The sequence below is a fragment of the Brassica oleracea genome, chromosome C9 (genome assembly GCF_000695525.1).
Source record: "Brassica oleracea var. oleracea cultivar TO1000 chromosome C9, BOL, whole genome shotgun sequence".
In the NCBI taxonomy this organism is placed as follows: Eukaryota; Viridiplantae; Streptophyta; class Magnoliopsida; order Brassicales; family Brassicaceae; genus Brassica; species Brassica oleracea.
Genome location: NC_027756.1, coordinates 39263492 through 39285273, shown reverse-complemented (window position 1 = coordinate 39285273; position 21782 = coordinate 39263492). Strand labels below are relative to the sequence as shown.

Sequence of the window (21782 nt, the reverse complement as noted above, 5' to 3'; positions counted from 1 at the left end):
CATCGAAAGAGACCAACGAGGAGTCGAGAGAGAGATAGAGAGAGGGAGAGAGCAATGGCACCTTCGTCGTCGAGCGGTTTGACCTTCAAGCTCCATCCTCTAGTAATCGTCAACATATCGGATCACTACACCAGGGTCAAGACTCAGCTAAACCCTCCGCCTTCAGTCTGCGCAACCGAGAACGCCTCCTCCAACAACGGCGAAGCAATGTTGCAGCCGAACCCTAGGGTTTACGGATGCGTGATCGGCGTCCAGAGAGGCCGCACTGTGGAGATCTTCAACAGCTTCGAGCTTTTGTTCGATCCTTCGACTGAAACCCTCGATAGGTCCTTCCTCGAGAAGAAGCAAGAGCTCTGTAAGCTCTCTCTCACTCTCTCTATTCTCTTGTCCTTTGGATAATTTTATGGGGTTTTGATTGATTATTCTTGTTGTTTATCAGACAAGAAAGTGTTCCCTGACTTCTACGTGTTGGGATGGTACTCTACGGGGAGTGACGCTGAGGAGTCTGATATGCTTATCCACAAAGCCGTGAGTTTTCAAAGTGTTTTTGTAGGATTAAGATTTGATCTTAATGTACTGAAAAGTGCGTGGCTTTCGTGTCGTGACAGTTGATGGATATCAATGAGTCTCCCGTTTATGTGCTTCTTAACCCGGCAATCAATCACGCACAGAAGGATCTCCCAGTTACCATTTATGAAAGTGGTATGCTTTCAGTTACTCTTATCTTCCTTTTACTGGTTTAGAAGTTACTGTGACGTACGTGATTATGTAATGCCACACTGTTAGCTTGTTACTGTAGGTATATGTTGTGTGTAGTTCAGAGTTACCTCCATCTTTGTTCACTTCCAGATTTAAAGTTCCTAACTTTTCTAATTGATTGGAAGAGTTGCATGTCATTGATGGAATCCCACAGCTCATTTTTGCTCATACAAGCTACACAATCGAGGTCTGTGCTTAATTTTGATTCTGCTGTTAACCTATGGTGTGAACTTGACTGAGATTCTTGAGATGTTAACCCAAACAGACAGTTGAAGCTGAACGGATATCAGTCGATCATGTTGCACATCTCAAACCGTCTGATGGAGGCTCAGCAGCAACCCAGTGTGAGCCTTTATACCTCTCTCATACTTATCATAATCCATTTGTTTCAGTGACACTGAAGCTTGACTGATTACTTGTTAATATGCAGTGGCTGCTCATCTTACTGGGATACATAGTGCCATCAAAATGCTTAATAGCAGAATCAGAGTGCTCCACCAGTACCTTGCAGCTATGGAGAAAGGTACCTTCTATTTTTCCCTTCCTTAAGTGCTTTAGGTGACACGGATAATGACTCGTGGGTTCTTATTTCTAGGTGATATTCCTTGTGAAAACTCACTTCTGAGACAAGTATCTAGCCTGCTAAGAAGGTTGCCTGCCATGGAATCAGAGAGGTTTCATGATAACTTTTTGATGGTGAGTTACATTTGCATCATATTCTTTCTAAGTATGGCTTGTTTTCTCAAATATCTCTCAAACTTATGTAATTCTCTCCTTTTGCAGGAGTACAACGACAAATTGCTAGTAACTTACCTAGCAATGATTACAAATTGTACCAGGTCTGTACCATATATAACATTCTATATAAAGTATTCGACTGCAGAGTCATATGCAGGCCAACGTTTACAAAACATGTGGCAATCATGCTACGCCTTTATGTTCTGTTATCATCATTAGTAACTATGAAAGGTGTAATTGTCATTGGACTGATGACTCTGTTTTATCTGTAAACTTCTTTTTTTTTTGGTTCAATCTGCAGCACCATGAACGAGATGGTGGACAAATTCAACATTGCGTATGACAGAAACGCTCGAAGAGGTGGAAGAACTGCGTTCATGTAAAAGTGTTTTTTTCCAGCAGATTCAAGCTGAAAAATATCTTCTTCTTTTTTTTGCGTTTGCCTCGGAGCTAATCTATAAATGAGTCTTAGTCTTCCTCGTGATTGTTTCTATCTATGTACGAAGCTTCTCCGTACTGAAAACTCTTGTTTGATTTTTTCCAAATTTCCATTGTTAGTAAAAAGATTTTTACGGTTGAAGCTTTGTAAACTTTTGTTACACTTGGGTTATGTGTTGAATTATGTTATGTCTAATATAAAAAAGACATCCAAAAAAGCTCAAGCAAAATAAAAAGAAGACAAAAACTAAGGAATGAAAATAGAAATAGCCTTTACCTTCCTCCCCAAGGTTTCAAACAAATATAATAAAGAAAATGAAACAGAAATAGAAATTAAAAGTTATTGTAACTTGTAAGCCCCCAAGCAAATGCAAAAGAAAAGGAGAAGAGAGCAAGTAAATCTTCAAATCTGTGGTAATCTACTCATGATCTGGTTATAAACCGATTGTCCCGTCTCCGAAACCGGTTCCACCTTCGGCTCCATCCCTCTATGCATCATCGCTTCACTCATCCCACCCGGTTGAGTCATATACGGGTGAGGCAAACCCGGTAATTTCCCTTGACCAAACCCTAAACCAGGTAGCGAAAGATTAGCCAAACCGGTTTGTCCTAAACCGAACGAGTAACCGGAAGGAGGTCCCAAATGCGGCTGGAAGCTAAACGGACGCCCAAACGGAGACTGATGATTGCTGGCCGTGAGCTGTCTCTCGTATCTGCCACGCGGCTGCTCATGGTAATGGTGGGGCTGAGCGGCTGAACCGCCGCTGTTACCGTTTCCACCGCCGCCGTGGCTGCTGTTGCGTGCGGCGGGGACGTCGTGGTTGTGTTTGCCTTCGTAAGTGGTTATAACGGATTTGAGATCATGAGAAGCTCTCTCCACGTGTTTTCTCACTGTACATCCAGGAGCTGTGCATTTGTAGTAACTCCTGCAAAATAAAACATAAACGAGTCAGATGTTTAGAGTTGTAATAAGAAGAGAGGAGAGACACAACAAGAAGTCCATAAAGAACCTTGGGTTTGGGTTTCCTTTGACAACTTTCTGTCCGTATTTTCTCCAGCGGTAGCCATCGTCGAGAATGTCAACATCACTCGCTGTCTGAACAACGACTCTTGGCTCACGTATAGCTCTTGTTGCTCCACTCATCTCTGCAGCGTATGCTTCAAGTTTCCTGAAACAACCGCAACATTTTTGAGTCCGAGCATGCAAAATTTACTGATTTATAACAATGTTTAGAATCGTTAAAGAAACCTTCTTTTGGATTCGGATTCATCTCCTTCTCCTCCACCACCACCACCTCCATCATAACCCAAGGAAGCACTCCCATGAGTCCCTCTATCATCTTCGTCTTCTTCATTAGAGAATGTCGATGAAGCATCCACCACAACCACACCACCATTACCATCACCTGACTCGAACTGACCTCCACCAGTTTGAGCTTGAACCGATCCAGATTGGTTTCCATATTCGAATCCCTCTTGAACATTGTTCTCATTGCTCTCAACTTGTTGTTGAGTGTTATTACAATTAACCCACGTTGGAGCAGAATCTCTCTGCTGCTGCTGCTGTTGTTCAGCTTGGTCAGTTCCATCTACTTGCATTCCAGAGCGGCGATTAGGTGGAGGTTTGGAGTGATTATGAGCTCCTTTGTATATAATCTCAGTAATGTGACCTTCTCTTGATCTCTCAACCTTCTTCTTCACCGGACAATTCGGGTTAGTACACTTGTAATAGCTTCGTGGATACTCACTTCCTTTAACTAACTTTTGTCCGTACTTCCTCCAGTTGTATCCATCCTCTGCAGGTGCACCACCAACCATCGAATCACCACCACGTCTTTGCTCCTCTTCGACTTCTTCTTCTTCTTCTTGGTGATCAACGGTCTCAGACGTCTTCCTCTTCTGGCCAGTGTAACCTACGTTTTTAGTTACATCTTCCGGGGTCTGATGAGAAGATCTGTTGTTGTAGCTACCATAATCAACTGGCACCATCTCCGTCGCTCCGCCTTGGAAGAAAGAGGAAGAGGATCTTGACACAGGTTGGAAGGTGAATGATGCTCCAATGTTATCAAAGAACTCGTCCTTCGCCTTATCAGAGAACAATCCATTACTGTTAACACCGGGAAGAAATGGAAACTTCCCTGTAGTTGGAGAAGGTTGAGCCTGCAAAGGTCACACAAAGATTCTCAGAAACAACATTGAAAAGGAGCACAACTTTGCAGCATCTTACCAATGGGTTAGAGAGGAAGACAGGAGACTCCAGGAGCGTTGCAGGGCTAAGACCAGGAGAAGAGATGGTTAAGCAAGGAGAACGAAGACTAGAAGAGTCCATGGAAAAGCCGGCGTTAGAGCGGATGTTCTCAGTGTTAAGCTTGGGAGTATTGAAACCAGCACGAGCAGCGATTCTTTCTCTTAAACCACCTCTTGAAACGTTGTTGTTCTGTGAAGAATCATTGTTGTTATCATTATTGCCAGTAATGTCTTCTTGTAAACCGGTGACTTGACCGTGGTTCAAAGATAGCTCTCTTTCGAGAACACGTTTAGAGGTCTTGTCTTCTCCAATGGACGAGGAGAAAAGCGTTCCCGGAGTAGGGTTACAAGGAACCCATTCTCCCATTACAGCGACGTTTTCATCAAAACCAGACATTTAAGATCCGAGAAGTTGACTGAGTCTTTGCTTAAACTGTGATGAAACTCCTGAAAAGAAGAGTAAAAGTCAGTCACAATCAGAATCAGAATCAGAATCTTCTGAAGACATGAGCATAATAAAACTATTAAACAATAATTAATCTAGCTAAGTAACACAAAAAGATGATTTGAGACAATTATAACTGAACTAGTGAGCGTAAAAACACAAATAGAAAGAAAAAAAGAAAGGATATTTTAAAGTTCAAACCTTTTCTCGGAGTCGACAAAAAAAAATCATAGACAAAACAAAATAATGTAAGAAGAAGAAGAACAAGATATTTTTCTCTTTCACACGTTAAACAGCTTTTATGGAATTGAAATATTTGATTTTACGATAATAACGAAATTAGATCGAGAAATATTTGGAAATGAATCATTAGCAGAAAGAAGTGATCGAATCACGGAGGTTAAAAATAAGAGGAAACAAAAAAACAATAAGACAACGGCCCTGTTCGGCAACGGAACGCTGCGTCAGCGACCAGCTTTTAAAATACGCCCTAATTTTACGCTTCTTGAAGCTTAAGTTTGTGGTGGATATGTCGCAGCGACACCTGCGTTTGATTACAACACTATTCCGATGATCGCTGGTTTTTTCAGCGATACAATCAACACCGGAAACTACTAATAAATTAACCGCAGCGACACCTTTTCAGTTTTCCATTCTATTATTTGCCGTCATTAACGTTCAATTTCAGTCGCTCGCCGCTGACGCAGCGACACCTTAAAGAACGGGGCCAACGTCAAGTTATAGATTAAACCAGACGGTAAGCAAAAAAAACACAAGAGGTGATTAAACAAATCATGTCTTTTTTAACAAATCCTGAATTTAAGTTAAAGATTAAAAAAAAACATTTTAAACGTATGTAAGGATTAAATCACAAAAACAAAAACGGAAAATCGATGGAGACAATTCACCTGATTGATTGAAGACGAGGAACCACAAACACCGTCACAGCCGCCGTAGCCGCAAACGGAAGTCGCTAGTTCCGTCGCTAACATCCACCCGCGTCTCTGATCCGACACCACAAACCAAAACCCACCCGACCCGGATCCGAATTTAGCACTCTTTTATGATAGAGATGTTATTTGTTCTCTTCCGTTCTCTGTTCCTCTGGGTTTCACAACAAACCCCGAAAACAAAAGACGATTTTTTATCTTAAAAAATTATAATCTTGACCTTTGACACAAAACAAAATGATGATGATGATTGTTAGCAAAAGAACAAAGATTTCTACAGTATGATTAGATTAATCACTGTGACTTTCTCACCATCGTTAACAGAAGAAAAAAAGGAAGAGAGAGAGAATTATGAAACCATTTTGATATTTTTCTGTGATTGTTGTTACTGAGAAGGAGGATGAGGAGGAGGAATAAAGTTTTGTTTGCAGAGAATGGTGAAGACGATGGTGAATAACATACACAAAGAGCGTTTTTTCTCCCTACTTAACTCTCCTCTTAGAACACGCCACCTGGAATAATCAAGGTGAAGAGAATAAGATCCTCGGCTGATAGGTGCGATGCACCGTGAGGTGTAGAGCAGGTGATCACTAACGAATTACAGTATCTGCCAACTTTTCACATTTATTTCTCTTCCTTATTCATTTTTTCCGGGTTTGGCTATTAATAGGAATACAAATTTATTAAAAAACGGATATTTATTGCCAAAAGCTCCTATTCTGCCACATGTTGAATTAAGAAAAAAACTTATAATTACTCTATTACAGTGAACATAGTCTGAATCACATGAAATTCAAAAAAAAAAAACTGAATTATCCTTTGTGGACGAGAACAAATAAAAGTTAAAAATAAAGCAGGTTGTTGTTGTTTTTACTATAAGAGTCACATTGGTTAGAAAATTATGGAACAGAAAATCTAATATCTGCAGTGCTATTTATAGTCTAAAATATTCAGTAAAAGGGAGAAAATATTGTCAAAACATTGTCACTCCAGAGGTTCTTTTTACATTGCAAATTTGCAATGTTATAAAAACGTAACTTATAAAAACGTAACTATTAAACTTAATAATAATTTCCGCAGTGCTATTTATAATCTACGTATGTAAGTTATACTACGCTAGAAAAAAAATCATTGTGACATCGTCACCCTAGAGGGCCTTATACGCACTGTTTTGATCTAATATACATTCATAATTTTAAACAATTAAACTTAGTGATATAGTAAAATCTCTTTTTGGTCTTGTAAAATCATTGTCGCAAACGTTGGTTTGGCAGTACTTTCACCATTTTAAAGTTAATAATTGGAAACTCCAACTTTTATCCTTTCCAGTATGTGTTTTTGTTTACTGTTTAATGATTTCATTAAGACTTGTTACATGGCAGAATGACATCCAAAAGTCAAAATGTGTTTGTGTCACTCTCAGTTTTACAACAATGATACATATTTGAAGTACCCAAATCATCGTTTAGTCTAAGTTCGAACTATTAACATATGAAATTAATTAGAGACACGCAACATATATAGATCTATATGGCAACCAAATATTTCTACCTCAATCAATAAGACGTATAACTGTTTTATTTTGAATTTGACACCTTCTCATACATGCATGTGATTATTATTTTTATTTTCATATTGGTATATTTTACATGCATGCATGTGATTTACACGACACCTTTTAGATGAAATGTATCAACCTAAATTACATCAGTATAGCTAGGAGATACTTGTTGCGCAAAAAAATAAAAAAAAATAAAGCTAGGAGATACTTTTAATCCATTGTAAATTTCAGATGCTGCTTACTTGCTTTCATAGAGAAAAAGAAAAAGATATTACATAATTCATGTTGCTAGTTACATCAGATCTAATCGTGCTAAATAGTAAATATATATTCAAATGTAGATGAAATCTAATATACATTGTAATAAACGGATCAAGAAAACCGAAAATAAAAATCTGAAAAATCATTAAACGAACGAAACTACTCTGGACAAAGATTTTTTACAAAAATTTAACATACGAATTCCCTAAAAATTATAACCTCGTAATCCCTAAATACAAAATTTTAATAATACTCTTTTGAAAATTATAGAATACACATCATTTTGAAATAAAAAGAATATTATTTAAATTGTGTATTTAGAGATTACGATATGGGTGTTCAATACGGTAAAATCGAACCAAACCGAAATAGCGAAAGTGGTTAGGATTTGGTAATACCGAATATACCAAATGAATGTTATTTTTAAGAAACCGCGGTATATGGATATACATTGTTATATAAACCAATCAAACTGAATAAACCGATTAATTAAAATATAGTAGTATAATTATATGTAAATTATATAATATAGTTAATAATTATATATAGACATAATTTTTTATTGATATGATCTTCATACTTAAAATGTTGTTTTTAGTATTTAATATATTGTTTTAATTTAAAAGTTATGTTTTCATTTTTATCAGATTAAACATAACATAATTTTTACTTTTTTGTTGATAAATATGTGCGCTAATATTTAGTTATTTTATAATATTATGGATTACTATTTTTCTTATTTTTATTCATTAAAACTATTATTATTATTATTAACTTAATATATTTACTAATTATTTTAAATAGTAAAAGAAAAAAAAAATAAAAAGTAGCCTATTTAAAAAACCAAAATATCTTAATGTTTTATTAAAGTCGATATCTAATCATATAAAGTAATTCACAAAAAAAAGATTAATATATTTATGGTTTTTGGTACAAAGCTGAATAAACCGAAAACCGACGATATATAAACCGAACCAAACCAGAGTTGGTATGGTTTTAATATGGTAGCTATTTTATATGAACCGAAATACCGAAAATCCGATAAAATAAAAACATCCCTAACACATACTAATAAACATACTAAATTTTAGCTATAGATACATAATCTCTATAATATTATTTGAGAAGTCAGTTTTCTACGCGTCACGCTCACGTTAACTTTCACGGTGGTTGATTACGATGATACCCTTAATAAATTAAATATATTTAATTATCATTATTAAAATTTTCTTTTATTTATTTTATTTTTCCTTTTTATTTAGTTTTCCTTTTTTCAAATAAGCTATGTAATAAGAAAATTTATAAATTTTAAAAACGAAAATATATTTTATACATAGTGTAATTCATAGAAAGGAAAGTTTATAAAATAATCTTGATTTTAAAGTAAAGAAATAATCTTCTCTCCTAGAAGATAATCTTAAACAATATAATATATATTTTAAAGGTATTAAGCGTTTTATTTAAATCAATCTATTTTTCAAATTATTACAATATAATTTAAATAACATAAACTAAGATATCTTTAATGAATAAAATTTAATTTCAAATTTTTATTTAAGTTCCCTTATATATTTTTCAAATAGCATATATGATAAAGAAAATATTTATAAATTTTAAAACGAAAATATTATATATATATATATATGATATGATTTTATAAAAAGGAAAGCTTAGAAAACTAAATTTGATATTAAAGTAAGGAAATAATCTTCTTTTTAAAAATATATCGATTATGTTTTATGCAACCTTATTTTTATAATTTTATTTTTGAAAATTAACATATAACAAATTAATAAAAAATCAAAAATATATTTACACATCTATAATGAAGAACCAAACTAATATACATAAGGTTTCAAAATACTATCATTGTTATATTTTTTTATGCAATTTTGAATCGATCAACACTTTAGTTTATATATTTTTACTATTTGATTTTTAAAATAACAAATATTAAATTGTACATAATCTTACTAAAATATATTTACCAATCTAAGAAAAAAATCAAACACATGAAAATAAAAAAAATAATCGAAATTTAAATCTGTACAACAAAAATATTATAGTTGGATCGGAAAAGTAAATGTTATCTAAAATATTCAAATAATAACCAAACATTCGAGATATTTTATATCCAAAGTTATGCGTCTAATTAAAATAATAAAATGTTATTTAAATAAACTATGCATATTAATTACAATATAAATAACATAATAACTAAAATAAAAAATAAAATATTAAAAAATATTATAATGTATTTACTTTTTAAAATATTATATCTGTGCATGAGCACAGAAAAATCAACTAGTGTTGTGATTAATTATTAAAATTATATAGGAATTCAATAAATGTAATTGTTTTTCTTAAATTGCAATTAATTATTAGCAGTTCATAAAAGATGCATTGAAAATTTTAAAAAAACATTGTTTTGAAACATATTGTTTTCTAAAACATGTATTTTTGTGAAACAGGAGGGAGTATCCATAGTACAAGACGAAAAAAAAAAGGAGTAATTGACGTACGTTAAACGTTACATAATTAATATGATTGCATATGTAGACATTAATAAAATATAATCGGTAGAATGCCTTTATAATGGCTTTAATTATACCTTAAATCGAATATTTAATTGGAAATTGTGGAGGCAGTTTTTCACCCAAAAAACAGTCAAAAAGGAACATTGACCAAGCCTTTAATAATTTTTTTTCCTTTTTTCCTTTTGTCTCTTTAACAAGAGCCTCAAATAATCCCGTTACGGGGCTGTGACACAACACTCATGTGACAGCCAAAGCACGGTAGTGGCGTGGTGTACCTTTCTTTTCTCTTACAGATATTGTTCCTTTTCTCTAGTGGGGCCCGCAAAACGAACTTTGAAAGGACAGAGGATCGACGGCTCTGATTTTTTGTCAGTTTTTTCCTCTATAGTAGGCCCCAGTGTGTAATATGGACCCATACTATTGGAAAGGAACAGACGTGAGTTTAAAATGTTATTTCACTCGGCCCAGTAGGCCCATTACTCGTAATAAGATAAAATATTTAGGATTGACCCAATGGACATTGTTTTGACTCTCTAATGAGCAAACCAAAAAGTCAAATACTGAAGTCAATGACCCGACCCGTCTGAAAATACCCGCCCCCACGTTCATGTTGTTGAAGTAGAAAAGTCTCTTGTTTATGTTTTGTTTTTCTTGGCCTAAGCAGCCCTGATACGGGTACATGGACTGGAAACGAGTACATGAAACGGCAAGATCAAAATTTATAGATACGGGTACAACAATAATATATATATATATATATGTAATATATTATCTATCTATTATTATAAAACAAGGTTTCTTCCCTCCTGTTGCGCCACGTCGGATTCCACGTAAATAAGTCGGCTTCCATAGGCTGTCTTATCACTCAGAACACGTCGTTTCATTAAAACTGTCTGATTCATATTTGCGGGCTTCTTTTCTGGGCTTCACGTTTCACTCAAATAATTCTAGCCCGATAGCAAGAATAAATTGGCCCCTTCACTTTCGTAACGAAAAGCTTCCATCCTTTCTAGGGTTCATCTGTGCCATGATGCAATGCCGACCACCCTCTATTCGAAGCTGCCGCCTCTAATTAATCGTTTGACATTCTTGCTACTGGTTCTCACAATCTAACACCATTACATAATCCAGTGCATCCAATCGTCGTGATTAAGCCTCTCAGTAATAGTATTCCCACTCTTCATACGATTTCACATTCAATACATCCACTCATAACTTCTACAGTGTGAATCTATAATCTATAAACATGTGAGCGTTTCCTCTTTTTCTTAATCTTCCTAAAACTTTTGTAAAACTTCAGAGTCGTCACCGTAGAGTATCGCGTTTTTTCGAGCGGGAAGAGAGCTTTGCGGCGTAGTTTGTCAAACACTTCATCGTCACTGAGAAGGAATATGACAGAGGAGAGAGATGAAAAGGCCGGTGATTGCTTTTCTGATGATCGTAAAAGATGCGCTTGGATCGCTCCGAAATCTGGTAAGATTCATTGTCTTTCTTATGATGGTGATCTCGAGTAGTTTAAAAGATCGGGTATTAAGGTTGGAAGTAAGTGTTTGAATGTAGAGCTCATATCTTGAGTATTGATTTGTGATCACGAGATCTATATTGTACAATGACCACATAAACATGATTCGTTTCTTTGTCATTTCCTTACATTGATGGGCTTATTCCTTAACTTTATCTCGCTTTGAATATTTTCCTCTGCTATGCCTTGACCTGATGGTTTTTTTTTTTTGGTTGTTTCATGTTAAAGACCAATCTTGCATTGCTTTCCATAATGAAGAGTGGGGAGTTCCTGTCCATGATGACAAGTACGTGATGATATATCTTTTACTGATTATTTTTGATTTGTCTGGGAGATGCTATTTGTTTATTATAAACGCTCTTATTTGTCAAACTGCTTACATGAAAATTTCCGAGTTATTAAGCCTCCCTGTTGTTCTCCCGGAACTATCCTGGAAATACATTCGTTTCAAAAGGCAATCATTCAGGTAACTATGACCAATGCGTTTTTGTAACATGATCTTCTTATGAGACAAATTTCAAAGTTCTTAATTTTTGTTTAAACAGGAAAATTTTCAAGGAGTTTGATTCAATTCCTACATCTGAACTAACAAACAAAAAAAGAGAACACCCCCTCAGACGTTGCTACCACCCCCATTACTATCCATGATCCAAGGCTTAATGGTTTGCGTTTTTTTTTTCCTTTGCAGTAATTCTCTGGTTACTACGAACTTTGTCACTATATTTTAAAAGCTTTAGTAAGTTTTATAATAAATAAATATAAATGATTATGCCTTAAGTAACTGTGCAACCGTTCTTAAGATCTTAGTGGATAGTGATAGACTTATCAAGTTAAGAATTCTTCAGTTGGTACAGCCATTTGAACGTATTTGACACAGTATCGTGTGCATGTAATCTTTGTGCAATCAATTTGCTTCGTTGGCTGTTAGCAGAACTGAGACATGATTCACTCACAGCGACTTGGGACGTTTATTGATCAGAATTCTCTCTTAACAGGTTTAAACACAGTTATAGAGTTGCATATTCCCATCATTTTGGCTTCCCACAGGAGAATCTATTTGGTAACATCGTCTGGAAAACATAGAGTTCTTTCTTTACATGCACCTAAAACAAACAGATATGAAAGGAGTGTTCAGAAAAATGTCCAGATTAATACAGAGTTAGCCAGAAGACTTTGAACGCACATGAGGCAGAAGCAGCTGCAGAACAGGCAGTTTCAAAGGTAGAAGCTGCCATGACAGCGGCTGAAGAAGCTGCAAAGGAAGCAGATGCAGCAGAAGCTGCTCGAGCTTATGCCGAAGAAGCTTCAAAGACACTGAAAGGAAAAAAACATCTGCAAAGTGGTAAACACACTCTTCTTATATCACACCACACATGATAAAGAGAATACTTTTTCATGGTCGTATTGAAAATTTGATTAAACAGATGGTTTGTACGTGAGGTGACATAGAAGAATAAGAAGCTAAATGTGTTACAGGTGATGAGAGAGAGAGAAGCGCAGAAGTAGTGTTTGTTGTTGAAGATTTTCGACTTAGAAACTCTTTTTAGTTATTTCGTGACAAAAAAAATTCTTTTTAGTTGTAAAGCAGTAAATCTCAGATGCTAAAGCCATTGTATTATTGTTCACACTTTACTCTACGGCCAAAATAAGATAAAAACTGAAAACATAAAAGACTACAATTTTCTTTGGTCGATATTACCATAATCTAAATTTAGCTTCCTCCTCGATTCAACCATACCAAAAAACGACATAAGTGTGAGTTTACAACTTTATATACTTTCAACCAATAAAATGGAACTCTTATCGTACGGCAAGACATATTAATTCCTTTCTCGCATGACCAATAAGTTAATAATAATATTCAGAATATCACATGTTTTAAAAAAGCAACCAAAGAGTCATCATTGTTATTTTCCCGACATCCCACAAAACAGTCCTCTAATCCAAATACCCAAAAAAAGAAAACAATTCATTTTGAGAAGCCTATTGAAACAAAGTTATTTCACGAGATTAAATTTCTTTCTCAGAACCTTTTCAAATATGCTTCTCCTTCCACTATTTCCCTTAGCATGCACATGAAATTGATCATCGTTCTAAAATATATAGAAACCACACTAACAACATTGAAAATTACTCTTTCAGTAGTCCTCTATAACATCTATATGCGGCCACATGTTGAAAAATAGCAAATGTATGTATACATTCATTACTTCCAAAGACTAATTTATCTAATAAACAATAATATCATGCAAGAAATACTTACATACACCAAAACAACTGGCCTATCCCGCGCTACATAACACATTCATTATTTATATATAGATAACTTGCAAAATAATAATAAAATAAATAGTGTAAGTTGTATAAATAGTGAAAATTAAAGTTACATATAATTGTGAATAAATGAAACATTTTTAAAAGATTACATTAAATTGGTTTTTAGGGCAAAATAAGTATATGTTTTATAGGTATTGTGAATACAAAATGTAAGGTTATTTTATTGAATTAAATGTGATTTTTTTTTAAAAAAATGCTAAAATAAAAAGATCAACCATAATTTTAATACTGATATGAAACTAAATATATATAGACTGGCATAGTCCAACAACAGACATAATGTAAAATAACCGGGTAACAAACAAAACATAACAAAAATGAAATTAGATAACTTATACTAAAACAAACATATTAAAATATATATACCGACATAATAAAAATAGAACACAACTTCATTAATAATTGCAACAACTGTGGTAAAGGTAACTATCTCTATGCCATAATTTTGCTATGCACATGAGGAATGCATGAAATTTATGGATTTCCATGAACATCAAACCGACATGTCTGGAGCTGACAAATGCTGAGATAGATCAAGCGTTCCTTATGTGACGTCTATATATTGAAAAAAAGTGATATGAAACTAATATGATTTTTACAATGCCACCAAGAAAGTGTCATCTCAATAATTTCGAAAATCGATATAGTGATTGTTATTACTATAAACAAATGGATAAGTTCTTGGTGTTGGTCACTATTTAGTCTTCATACTTTCCAGTTTTAATGTTTTCTTACTTTGATTAGCTTTGCATTACTACCTTCTTCTCATTCCATATAACATTTTACTTTTAATAAGAAATGCAACTTTAAATAATCACCACTTCCACTCCAATAGCATGTCGAAAGACTAAGATTTCAACATAAAAAGTAAATACTCTTAAAACATACACACAAAAATTTACCCACAACTCAATCCTTCCGAACCTAAATATTACAAACCATAAATAACACATCAAATACGGAATCAAATTTTTGTAAAAAAAAAATAACATGAAGACCATTTGAAGCCGTTACAGCATACCAATACCACAACTCTTTAATAAAGAAACAACTATTGCAAATAAGAAAAATATATCTTATCACATATAATCTCTCCTCACCTAAATCTTTCTAAAAACAAAAATCATTATCATACACATCTCTTGCAAATGCAAACCAAAAATATTTTTTTTTGAGCAACGCAAACCAAAAACATAAACCAGAAAATCTTACAAAAAATAATAACTTAGATCACAAGTAAAGCATATCCCGTCCGTAGGGCGGACCGACCCTAGTATATATATATAAGTAAACTTAAGTGCAATATAAAATCTACAATTTTAAATTTAACACTTTTTGATATATTTTATTTTTATTTTTAATTATACATGGGTATCCTGGTCCTATGGAAGTGGGTCCAGACTAGCCGTGTGTTATGAGCCTACGTTTTCAGCCCACATGTCGTTCTCATGTCTCTAACGATGCTGAAATGCTAATTTTCCAGTGGTCGGAACTCGAACTCTGGTGACTACGGCTTTGCCTTCAAGTTAATCATCACCATACCACAAGCCCTGTATTTTCAGTTACAATCCTAAATTTTAACCATAAAATTTAAGTTTAGTCTGATATTTAAAACTATAGTTCTCAGGTTTAGAAACGCTTAGTGGATGCGCTGTGCATCTTGAATATTTAATCCCCAAAACCAAACCGGTTTATATTTGGTTATTAATTGAACTGGATTAGACCCGGTTCATGATTCCGGTGAATGATATCGCCATTTCGACGAAGTCGACGACAACAACGAGAATATTACACAAAAGCCAGTCGCAAGCTCTTTTGATCCCATGATTAACAACAACTGGAAACGCCAAATTTTAAACTCCCACGTCCATGAAACGTCCCCATATCCAACCGTCACGTCCCCATGAAATTCTTGCCGTCCCGTCTATGTTGGAAAGCCGTCCCCGTGAAGTTCCCGTTTCCGAAATGTCCAACATCCCCAGTACACGAGAGGCTGCTAAGTGACGTATCTATGCAATCTAGGTTTTGGCTAAGTATCATCCTTCTTTTCAATTACTTACTCTGACCCCTTGTGATTCACAATCCTTTCTATATTAATTGAGGAATTGGTAAGAAAGTAATCTTTGTTGTGAATAGAGAGAAAAATGAAATCAGTTATTCTTATTATTAGTCCGTAGACAACGATATCTTATATAGGAATACAAAGTTAGGGTTTAAAACCTTCTATAACATAGGCTTATGGGCCTATGATGGACATCCACATTAATATTCATAACATTCCCCCTTGGATGTCCATTATACAAAATAAGTCCTAAAGCGCGTATGCTGCTGCCTCGTTAAAAACCTTACCAGGAAAACCAGTGGAAAAAACTGTGGTGAAGGGAAAAAGAGTGCAGCGCGCATCTACTCCCCCTGATGAAAACATAACTTGAGATATCTGATAGGACACAATCTAATGTGATGAATTAACTCCTTCTTCTTGGGGATGGACCGGTTTAATTCTCTTGACAGATTTAACACTCCTCACTAAACATGAATATCTTGGTGACCGTAGGGCAAAATGACTTCAAACCACTTGGAAATCGAAGCTAACATCCATGTCTAACTTTAGGCACCGATCTGGCTTTGTTAAGATGGAAATATTGAGCGGTATTTTGAATATCATACGATATTAGGTATTCTGAGACAGCTTGTATATGTCCCACGAAAACAGCCTGTACATGTCCCACGAAAACAGCCATATCTCGAGTTCTATCATGGTGAATGACTTGATTAAAATTGGAGATGAAAATAGATTCAAAGATATTTCTCTGGACACCAATTTCATATTTTAATTTCATCTAGAAGGTCTCCTTTGAGTGGAAAACTTTTGACCTTCGATTCTGTCTCAAGAATGGAATGTGTTCATACATTGATTCTTCTTAAGTATGATTGATCTATCTCATTTTCTCCTGCTTCTTAAATCTCGAAAAATACTTTGGAAGATTGATGAAATTCCTCTTTAGGTGTCTATCATTAGCGTGTTATTTGTTGTCTCGTTAAAACCTAGACATGGAAAACCCTGTGGGACAAACCCAATGATAAGGAAAAAGAGTACAACCACACACATCATCATATTCTCCCCCTGGAAGCATCATCTTTGGGAGATGTATTCTCATCATATATATCATCCTTTTAGGAATTGCTATAAGCATATCCTTAGTCAATAAACTCGTTTGATTTTCAGATAATCTCTTAGACCATTGGACTTATGGTTCGTACAAAATATCATATTTTGGTCTATTTGGATTCAATGTCCAAATTTCGTTTTTATAGACAATCTTTTAAACATTCATATTGTACATACTTGTACATACGAGTTATTCTCCCTCTTATAAAATTTATTAGTATGATCATTCTTCTTGTCATACAAAATCACATCTTTCAATCATGAAAGAGATCAATAAATTTCCAATATTATGGTACTTCATGACCAATACTTTTTCTTTCTTTTATATGCTCAATATACTCGCGCGGTAATGTTCTCGAGAACTAGCATTTACTGCTTCTAGCAGTCCAAATCTTTATGGGGTTTACTGCTTCTTGCAGTTTATACATTTTGGATCATTGATATAATTGTCATTTCCAGTGGCTTTCAATTCTTGCCAGATTAAAGAAAGTTGATGCTTCCACCACATGATGGTGTGTTTCTTATAACTATTTCGGGAATTTGTGAGAACTCTTGTGCAACTACTCTTTTGCATCTCACAACTTTTCATCATCTCATTCATTCTTTCACATAAAGACCCATTTATGTGCCATTGGTTTTGCACTATTAGGTGTACGGACTATCGGTCCGAATTCTCTTCTCTTTGCAAGAGATTAAATCCTTCATCTATTGCTTATTTCCATTTTGGCCTATCATTTTCTTTGTGTACACTTTCCAATAGTTGGTTCATGATCCTCATTCTCATCAACTGCTACATTGCATGCATAAGTTTTCACGCCGTCGATTTGATATCGGTTCCATATCGTTCCAGACATGATATAGCTATTTGAGATTTCTTTATTCTCAAGTACCTGAATTCCTTCTTGTCGTGTTTTCTATCTCTTTTCGAGATCCTTAATCTTTCATCCCTCGATTCTGTCATTCTCATTCAAGCTCCTTTTCTTTTATAAGGCTTATTATATTCAGAACCGATAAGTCTTTCACGCTTCAAGCGCTCTTTAGACTCATTAGCAGTTTGATACTGTCCTTCTAGGACATCAATTTTATTTGGAGCATTTATAGCTGGTACTTGTGACTTAATCACTTTCTTAGGGTCAGTAAATGAGTCTGGCAACTCATATGCTAGTCTTTGTACTAGAATTATCTCTATACATTCATTTTTGGACTTCTATTCACACTCATTAGTCTGAGGATCAATGATAATTCATTCAACTCATTCATTCTCTGCTGTTTATTTTCTCTCCTTAATGTTGGATAGACTAACTTTTGAGTCTTTAAATAAATATTATATTAAAGGAGATTATATCCAACATATTCATAACCTCCTCTAAGGTCCCATCTTTTATAGTGTGGTGGAGCAACTACAACTTGTGCAAATTTTCTAGATGGGTATCTTTGGTTTCTGACCCAAAACCAATTTAATAGGGAGAGTTGTTAATTACTCTTTGACATTATGCGAATCATTGATGTTGCATCTTAAGTATGAACATTAGCTACAATATGTTCATCATGTATCTCCATATGAATAAAATAACCATTAAAGGCCTGTTAATTCACCAATTTTACCAATCTCGCAAACATCTGGTTGCGATTTATGACAAGGATACATACGACTTTCTTGTCGATGCATTAACATATGATGGATGATCAGTCCACCAGTGGGTGATCAAGCCCACAAACATGTCATTGTTTAAATAGGTTTTAAATCTATTTGACTGGTAAAAACCGTATTCTTATATTGCTTTATAAGCAAGCAGCATATAACGGATCATTCGTAAGAATCGCCTGTATTTTTTTTAACGAATATCCATATGATTATCTTTCGCATCATTACTAAACCGGGATGGCATAACCGGTTTGCCAAACATTACATTTTTGGTAAACTTCTGGTTTACTATTACATTTATCTCCATTTTCTAATCATTGTGTAGTACGATACAATAGTGTCTTGCGTAATACTTTTGTTCGAAGGTATTCAACATTTCTCTTTACTTATTGTCTCAACTAGATTATAAATCATGTGGTGGAGTCTATTTCCAGTGTGAACATACTTCTGGATGTTCCAGTTACTAGGGATGTGGGATTCTTTAATTCTCCTCCTCGAGATAATGATACTCCAAGTTCATATATCTTGAATTGAATCCCACTTTAGAATCAACGACATATCAAACTTAATGTCATGTGTTATATCTTAGATCATTTTGACCTTTGAGACTTGGAAAAATATACACATTAATGATTTTAAGTTGCATTCTCATAGGCAAGCATGTATCTGCTCCTCTAGAGCTTCCAATAATCTTGATACTACAAGACATTGTACTCACAATAATTTTCTTTCAACTTTAGATGAATGAATCATATCTCTTCTTTGTTACCATCTTTATTTTCTCAACTTCAAGTGAGAGTATGAGTTCTAAAAAGAAATCTTTGGATTTTGACCTTATTTATATCCACATTCACATCTACAACCACTTTTATGTCCACTTTCTTGACCAATGTTGATTTTTTTTTCTTAATATAAAATGTCAGATTCTCTTCAAGAGAATGATCATAATGAACTAGACGTGATTTATCATCTTACATCGATGGCTCATTATTTTTTTTTCTTGGTCTTAAGGAGACAAAATATAGTTATAAACTTCTTTAATCTCTTTTCTCAATCGTGTGTATACTAGACAACATTACTTGTGTGAAAAATATATTTTTCAAATATATATTCATCATTACAGTAAATTTCGAGAAATTTAATTTTTAAACTTAACATCTAACATAGTTGAGAATTATTACGGACTTGTAATCTTTAGATGCAAAATACATAATAAGCTTTAGGTAATCACATTCAGGTGATAATACTTTTCTTTAGATTGTTTTCCAAAACTTATACGGTGAGGTCTTAAACTTAAAGCTCTCATATATATAATGGTAATGAAATATAATAATCAAAAATATTTCAAAGTATAGAAATATGTATTATTTTAAACGTTTTTATTATATTAGGAAATAAATAATATTCCTATAGTAATTATCATATGTAATATTCTTTACGTCTTGACAATTCTATATTGACTAGTTTTAATTGTTTAAACAAAAAAAATTCGATATGTACATATTGAATTAACTAATCAAAATTCGATTGACCATATATACAAGACATGAAAAAGGTAATAATAATACTTATCTCAATAAGAAGAGAACGGAGTGGAGATTGGAGACCTGACAACGAGATGCTCAAAGTACTTTGCAAAACTCTTGTCTTGTATATAAATATATTTAAACCTGAAACTCCAAATATTTGCTCATGAAGTATGGCCACATATTAGCAAACATCAATATAAAAGATGTATGCACTTAAACTAATAATCATCTAAAACAATTCGAATCATTTTTATTTTTTTTTCAAACTAGATAATCAGCAGGTATATGGTCTCTATTGTAGCATAAGTTGATAATCAGTAATTAACCAAACAGAAAAGTAAGCAACATGCCAACAGGTCCAATACACAATGAAGCGATTTAAACTATTAACATTTATGATTATCTATTCACAGATTGGTCATTAAATTTTGATCAAACCAACTCAAACCAATATTTTTTTTTCTCTAACAATTTCGATATCAAAAGGTTTGGTAAAGCGTTTAGAATTATTACGCACAATCTCTGGTACAAGAATTTATAAACAATAAAGCATCTGTTTACGTGCACATATATATGTCTCCTTCAATAAATCGTATTAAGTAAAATTTTATTCATCAAATCAATGTTCTAGACAATCACACTAAAGGAATCCAGAGATACACAATAAAATATGTAACCATGTCATATCTGATACATGTATTATAAATCATTACAGTTATACTGATTCAGCTGCTTACCTATTAGAAGCAATGATGGTGAATATATTATCAAATTCTTTTAGTGTTGGCGATTTTAAAACCAACCAGTCAAACAAGCATATTGGTGACCTAGTGTGCATGTGTATGGGTCATGTACAAGCATGGATCATGAAACAATAACTATACGAACATACAAAATATTATCAGAAACAAATAGGGAAAAATGTTAAACAAATCCTCAGCTTTTTCATTTGGACCATTATAATCCCCAGCTTTCGGAAAGATCTGAAAAACAATAAATTTTTCTTTTGACTTTAAAAACCCAGCTAACTTTTCTTTGAATGGATCAAATTAGACCCGACGTTAATTAGACTAACGGAACATGTTAACCCTGTTAATTTGCACAGTTAGCCAGTACGACAACGTTTTATCTTAAACTTCAAAATAAGATCTGAAACCCTAATATCATTTTCCCCCAAATCGATTTGGGGATTTTCTTGACACACCAACCCTAAAAATTACGATTACAACTCAAAATCCTCCAATCTCACACGATTGACTTCCCTTAGCACGAAGATGAGTTCGGATTCGACAGCTGAGAGTTCAACCGTGAACACATACGGTATTCGCGGGTTTCCGGCGAGCTGTGTTTGCGGGACTAAGACAACAATCTACACGTCTGAGACTAACAAGAATCCGGGGAGACCTTTCTTCAGATGTCTTACGAGAAGAAAGGTAGCTTCTTATCTTCTTGATTATATTGTTGTCGTTTATTCAAATTGAATATAAAGCAATATGCCTAAAATCTTATGGTTTTTGCATAGAACCACTTGTTTAAATGGGTTGAGGAGGCTGTTTATGAAGAGGTTCAAGATGCCTTACCAAAGATTGTACTGCTTGAAGCTGAGCTTAACAAAGAAAAATCTGATATTGAGGATTTGAAAGG

At 34.1% G+C, this 21782-nt stretch overlaps 3 protein-coding genes across 9 annotated transcripts; 2 read left to right on the top strand and 1 right to left on the bottom strand.

The window, feature by feature from the left end:
* Positions 1-2119, top strand: LOC106318164 (COP9 signalosome complex subunit 6a). Its single transcript, XM_013756033.1, has 9 exons — positions 1-355; positions 440-528; positions 609-702; positions 885-946; positions 1025-1103; positions 1190-1282; positions 1355-1455; positions 1543-1598; positions 1799-2119. The coding sequence occupies exons 1-9, from the start codon at positions 55-57 to the stop codon at positions 1878-1880; spliced, it is 957 nt and encodes a 318-aa protein (XP_013611487.1). The 5' UTR covers positions 1-54; the 3' UTR covers positions 1881-2119.
* LOC106318162 (probable WRKY transcription factor 2) lies at positions 2108-6066 on the bottom strand. 2 transcript variants are annotated; one of them, XM_013756031.1, is made up of 6 exons: positions 5890-6066; positions 5536-5797; positions 4163-4629; positions 3185-4095; positions 2946-3104; positions 2108-2861 (listed from the first exon to the last, which is right to left on the bottom strand). In XM_013756031.1, exons 3-6 carry the CDS (start codon positions 4577-4579, stop codon positions 2339-2341), a joined length of 2010 nt encoding a protein of 669 aa, XP_013611485.1. In that variant the 5' UTR covers positions 4580-4629; positions 5536-5797; positions 5890-6066; the 3' UTR covers positions 2108-2338. The 2 variants fall into 2 exon arrangements, with proteins under 2 accessions (XP_013611485.1, XP_013611486.1); XM_013756032.1 differs by having other exon boundaries at positions 5536-5731.
* Positions 6067-10871: 4805 nt separating this feature from the next.
* Positions 10872-13090, top strand: LOC106313947. 6 transcript variants are annotated; one of them, XR_001264535.1, is made up of 7 exons: positions 10872-11097; positions 11237-11409; positions 11687-11924; positions 12004-12120; positions 12454-12518; positions 12606-12800; positions 12883-13090. XR_001264535.1 is itself a non-coding variant. In XM_013751884.1 (4 exons), the coding sequence occupies exons 2-4, from the start codon at positions 11328-11330 to the stop codon at positions 12104-12106; spliced, it is 423 nt and encodes a 140-aa protein (XP_013607338.1). In that variant the 5' UTR covers positions 10872-11097; positions 11237-11327; the 3' UTR covers positions 12107-12123. The 6 variants fall into 6 exon arrangements, 1 of the variants encoding a protein (XP_013607338.1); XR_001264537.1 differs by having other exon boundaries at positions 10898-11097; positions 11687-11744; positions 11862-11924; positions 12454-12800; XR_001264536.1 differs by having other exon boundaries at positions 10898-11097; positions 11687-11744; positions 11854-11924; positions 12454-12800.
* Positions 13091-21782: the final 8692 nt, after the last annotated feature.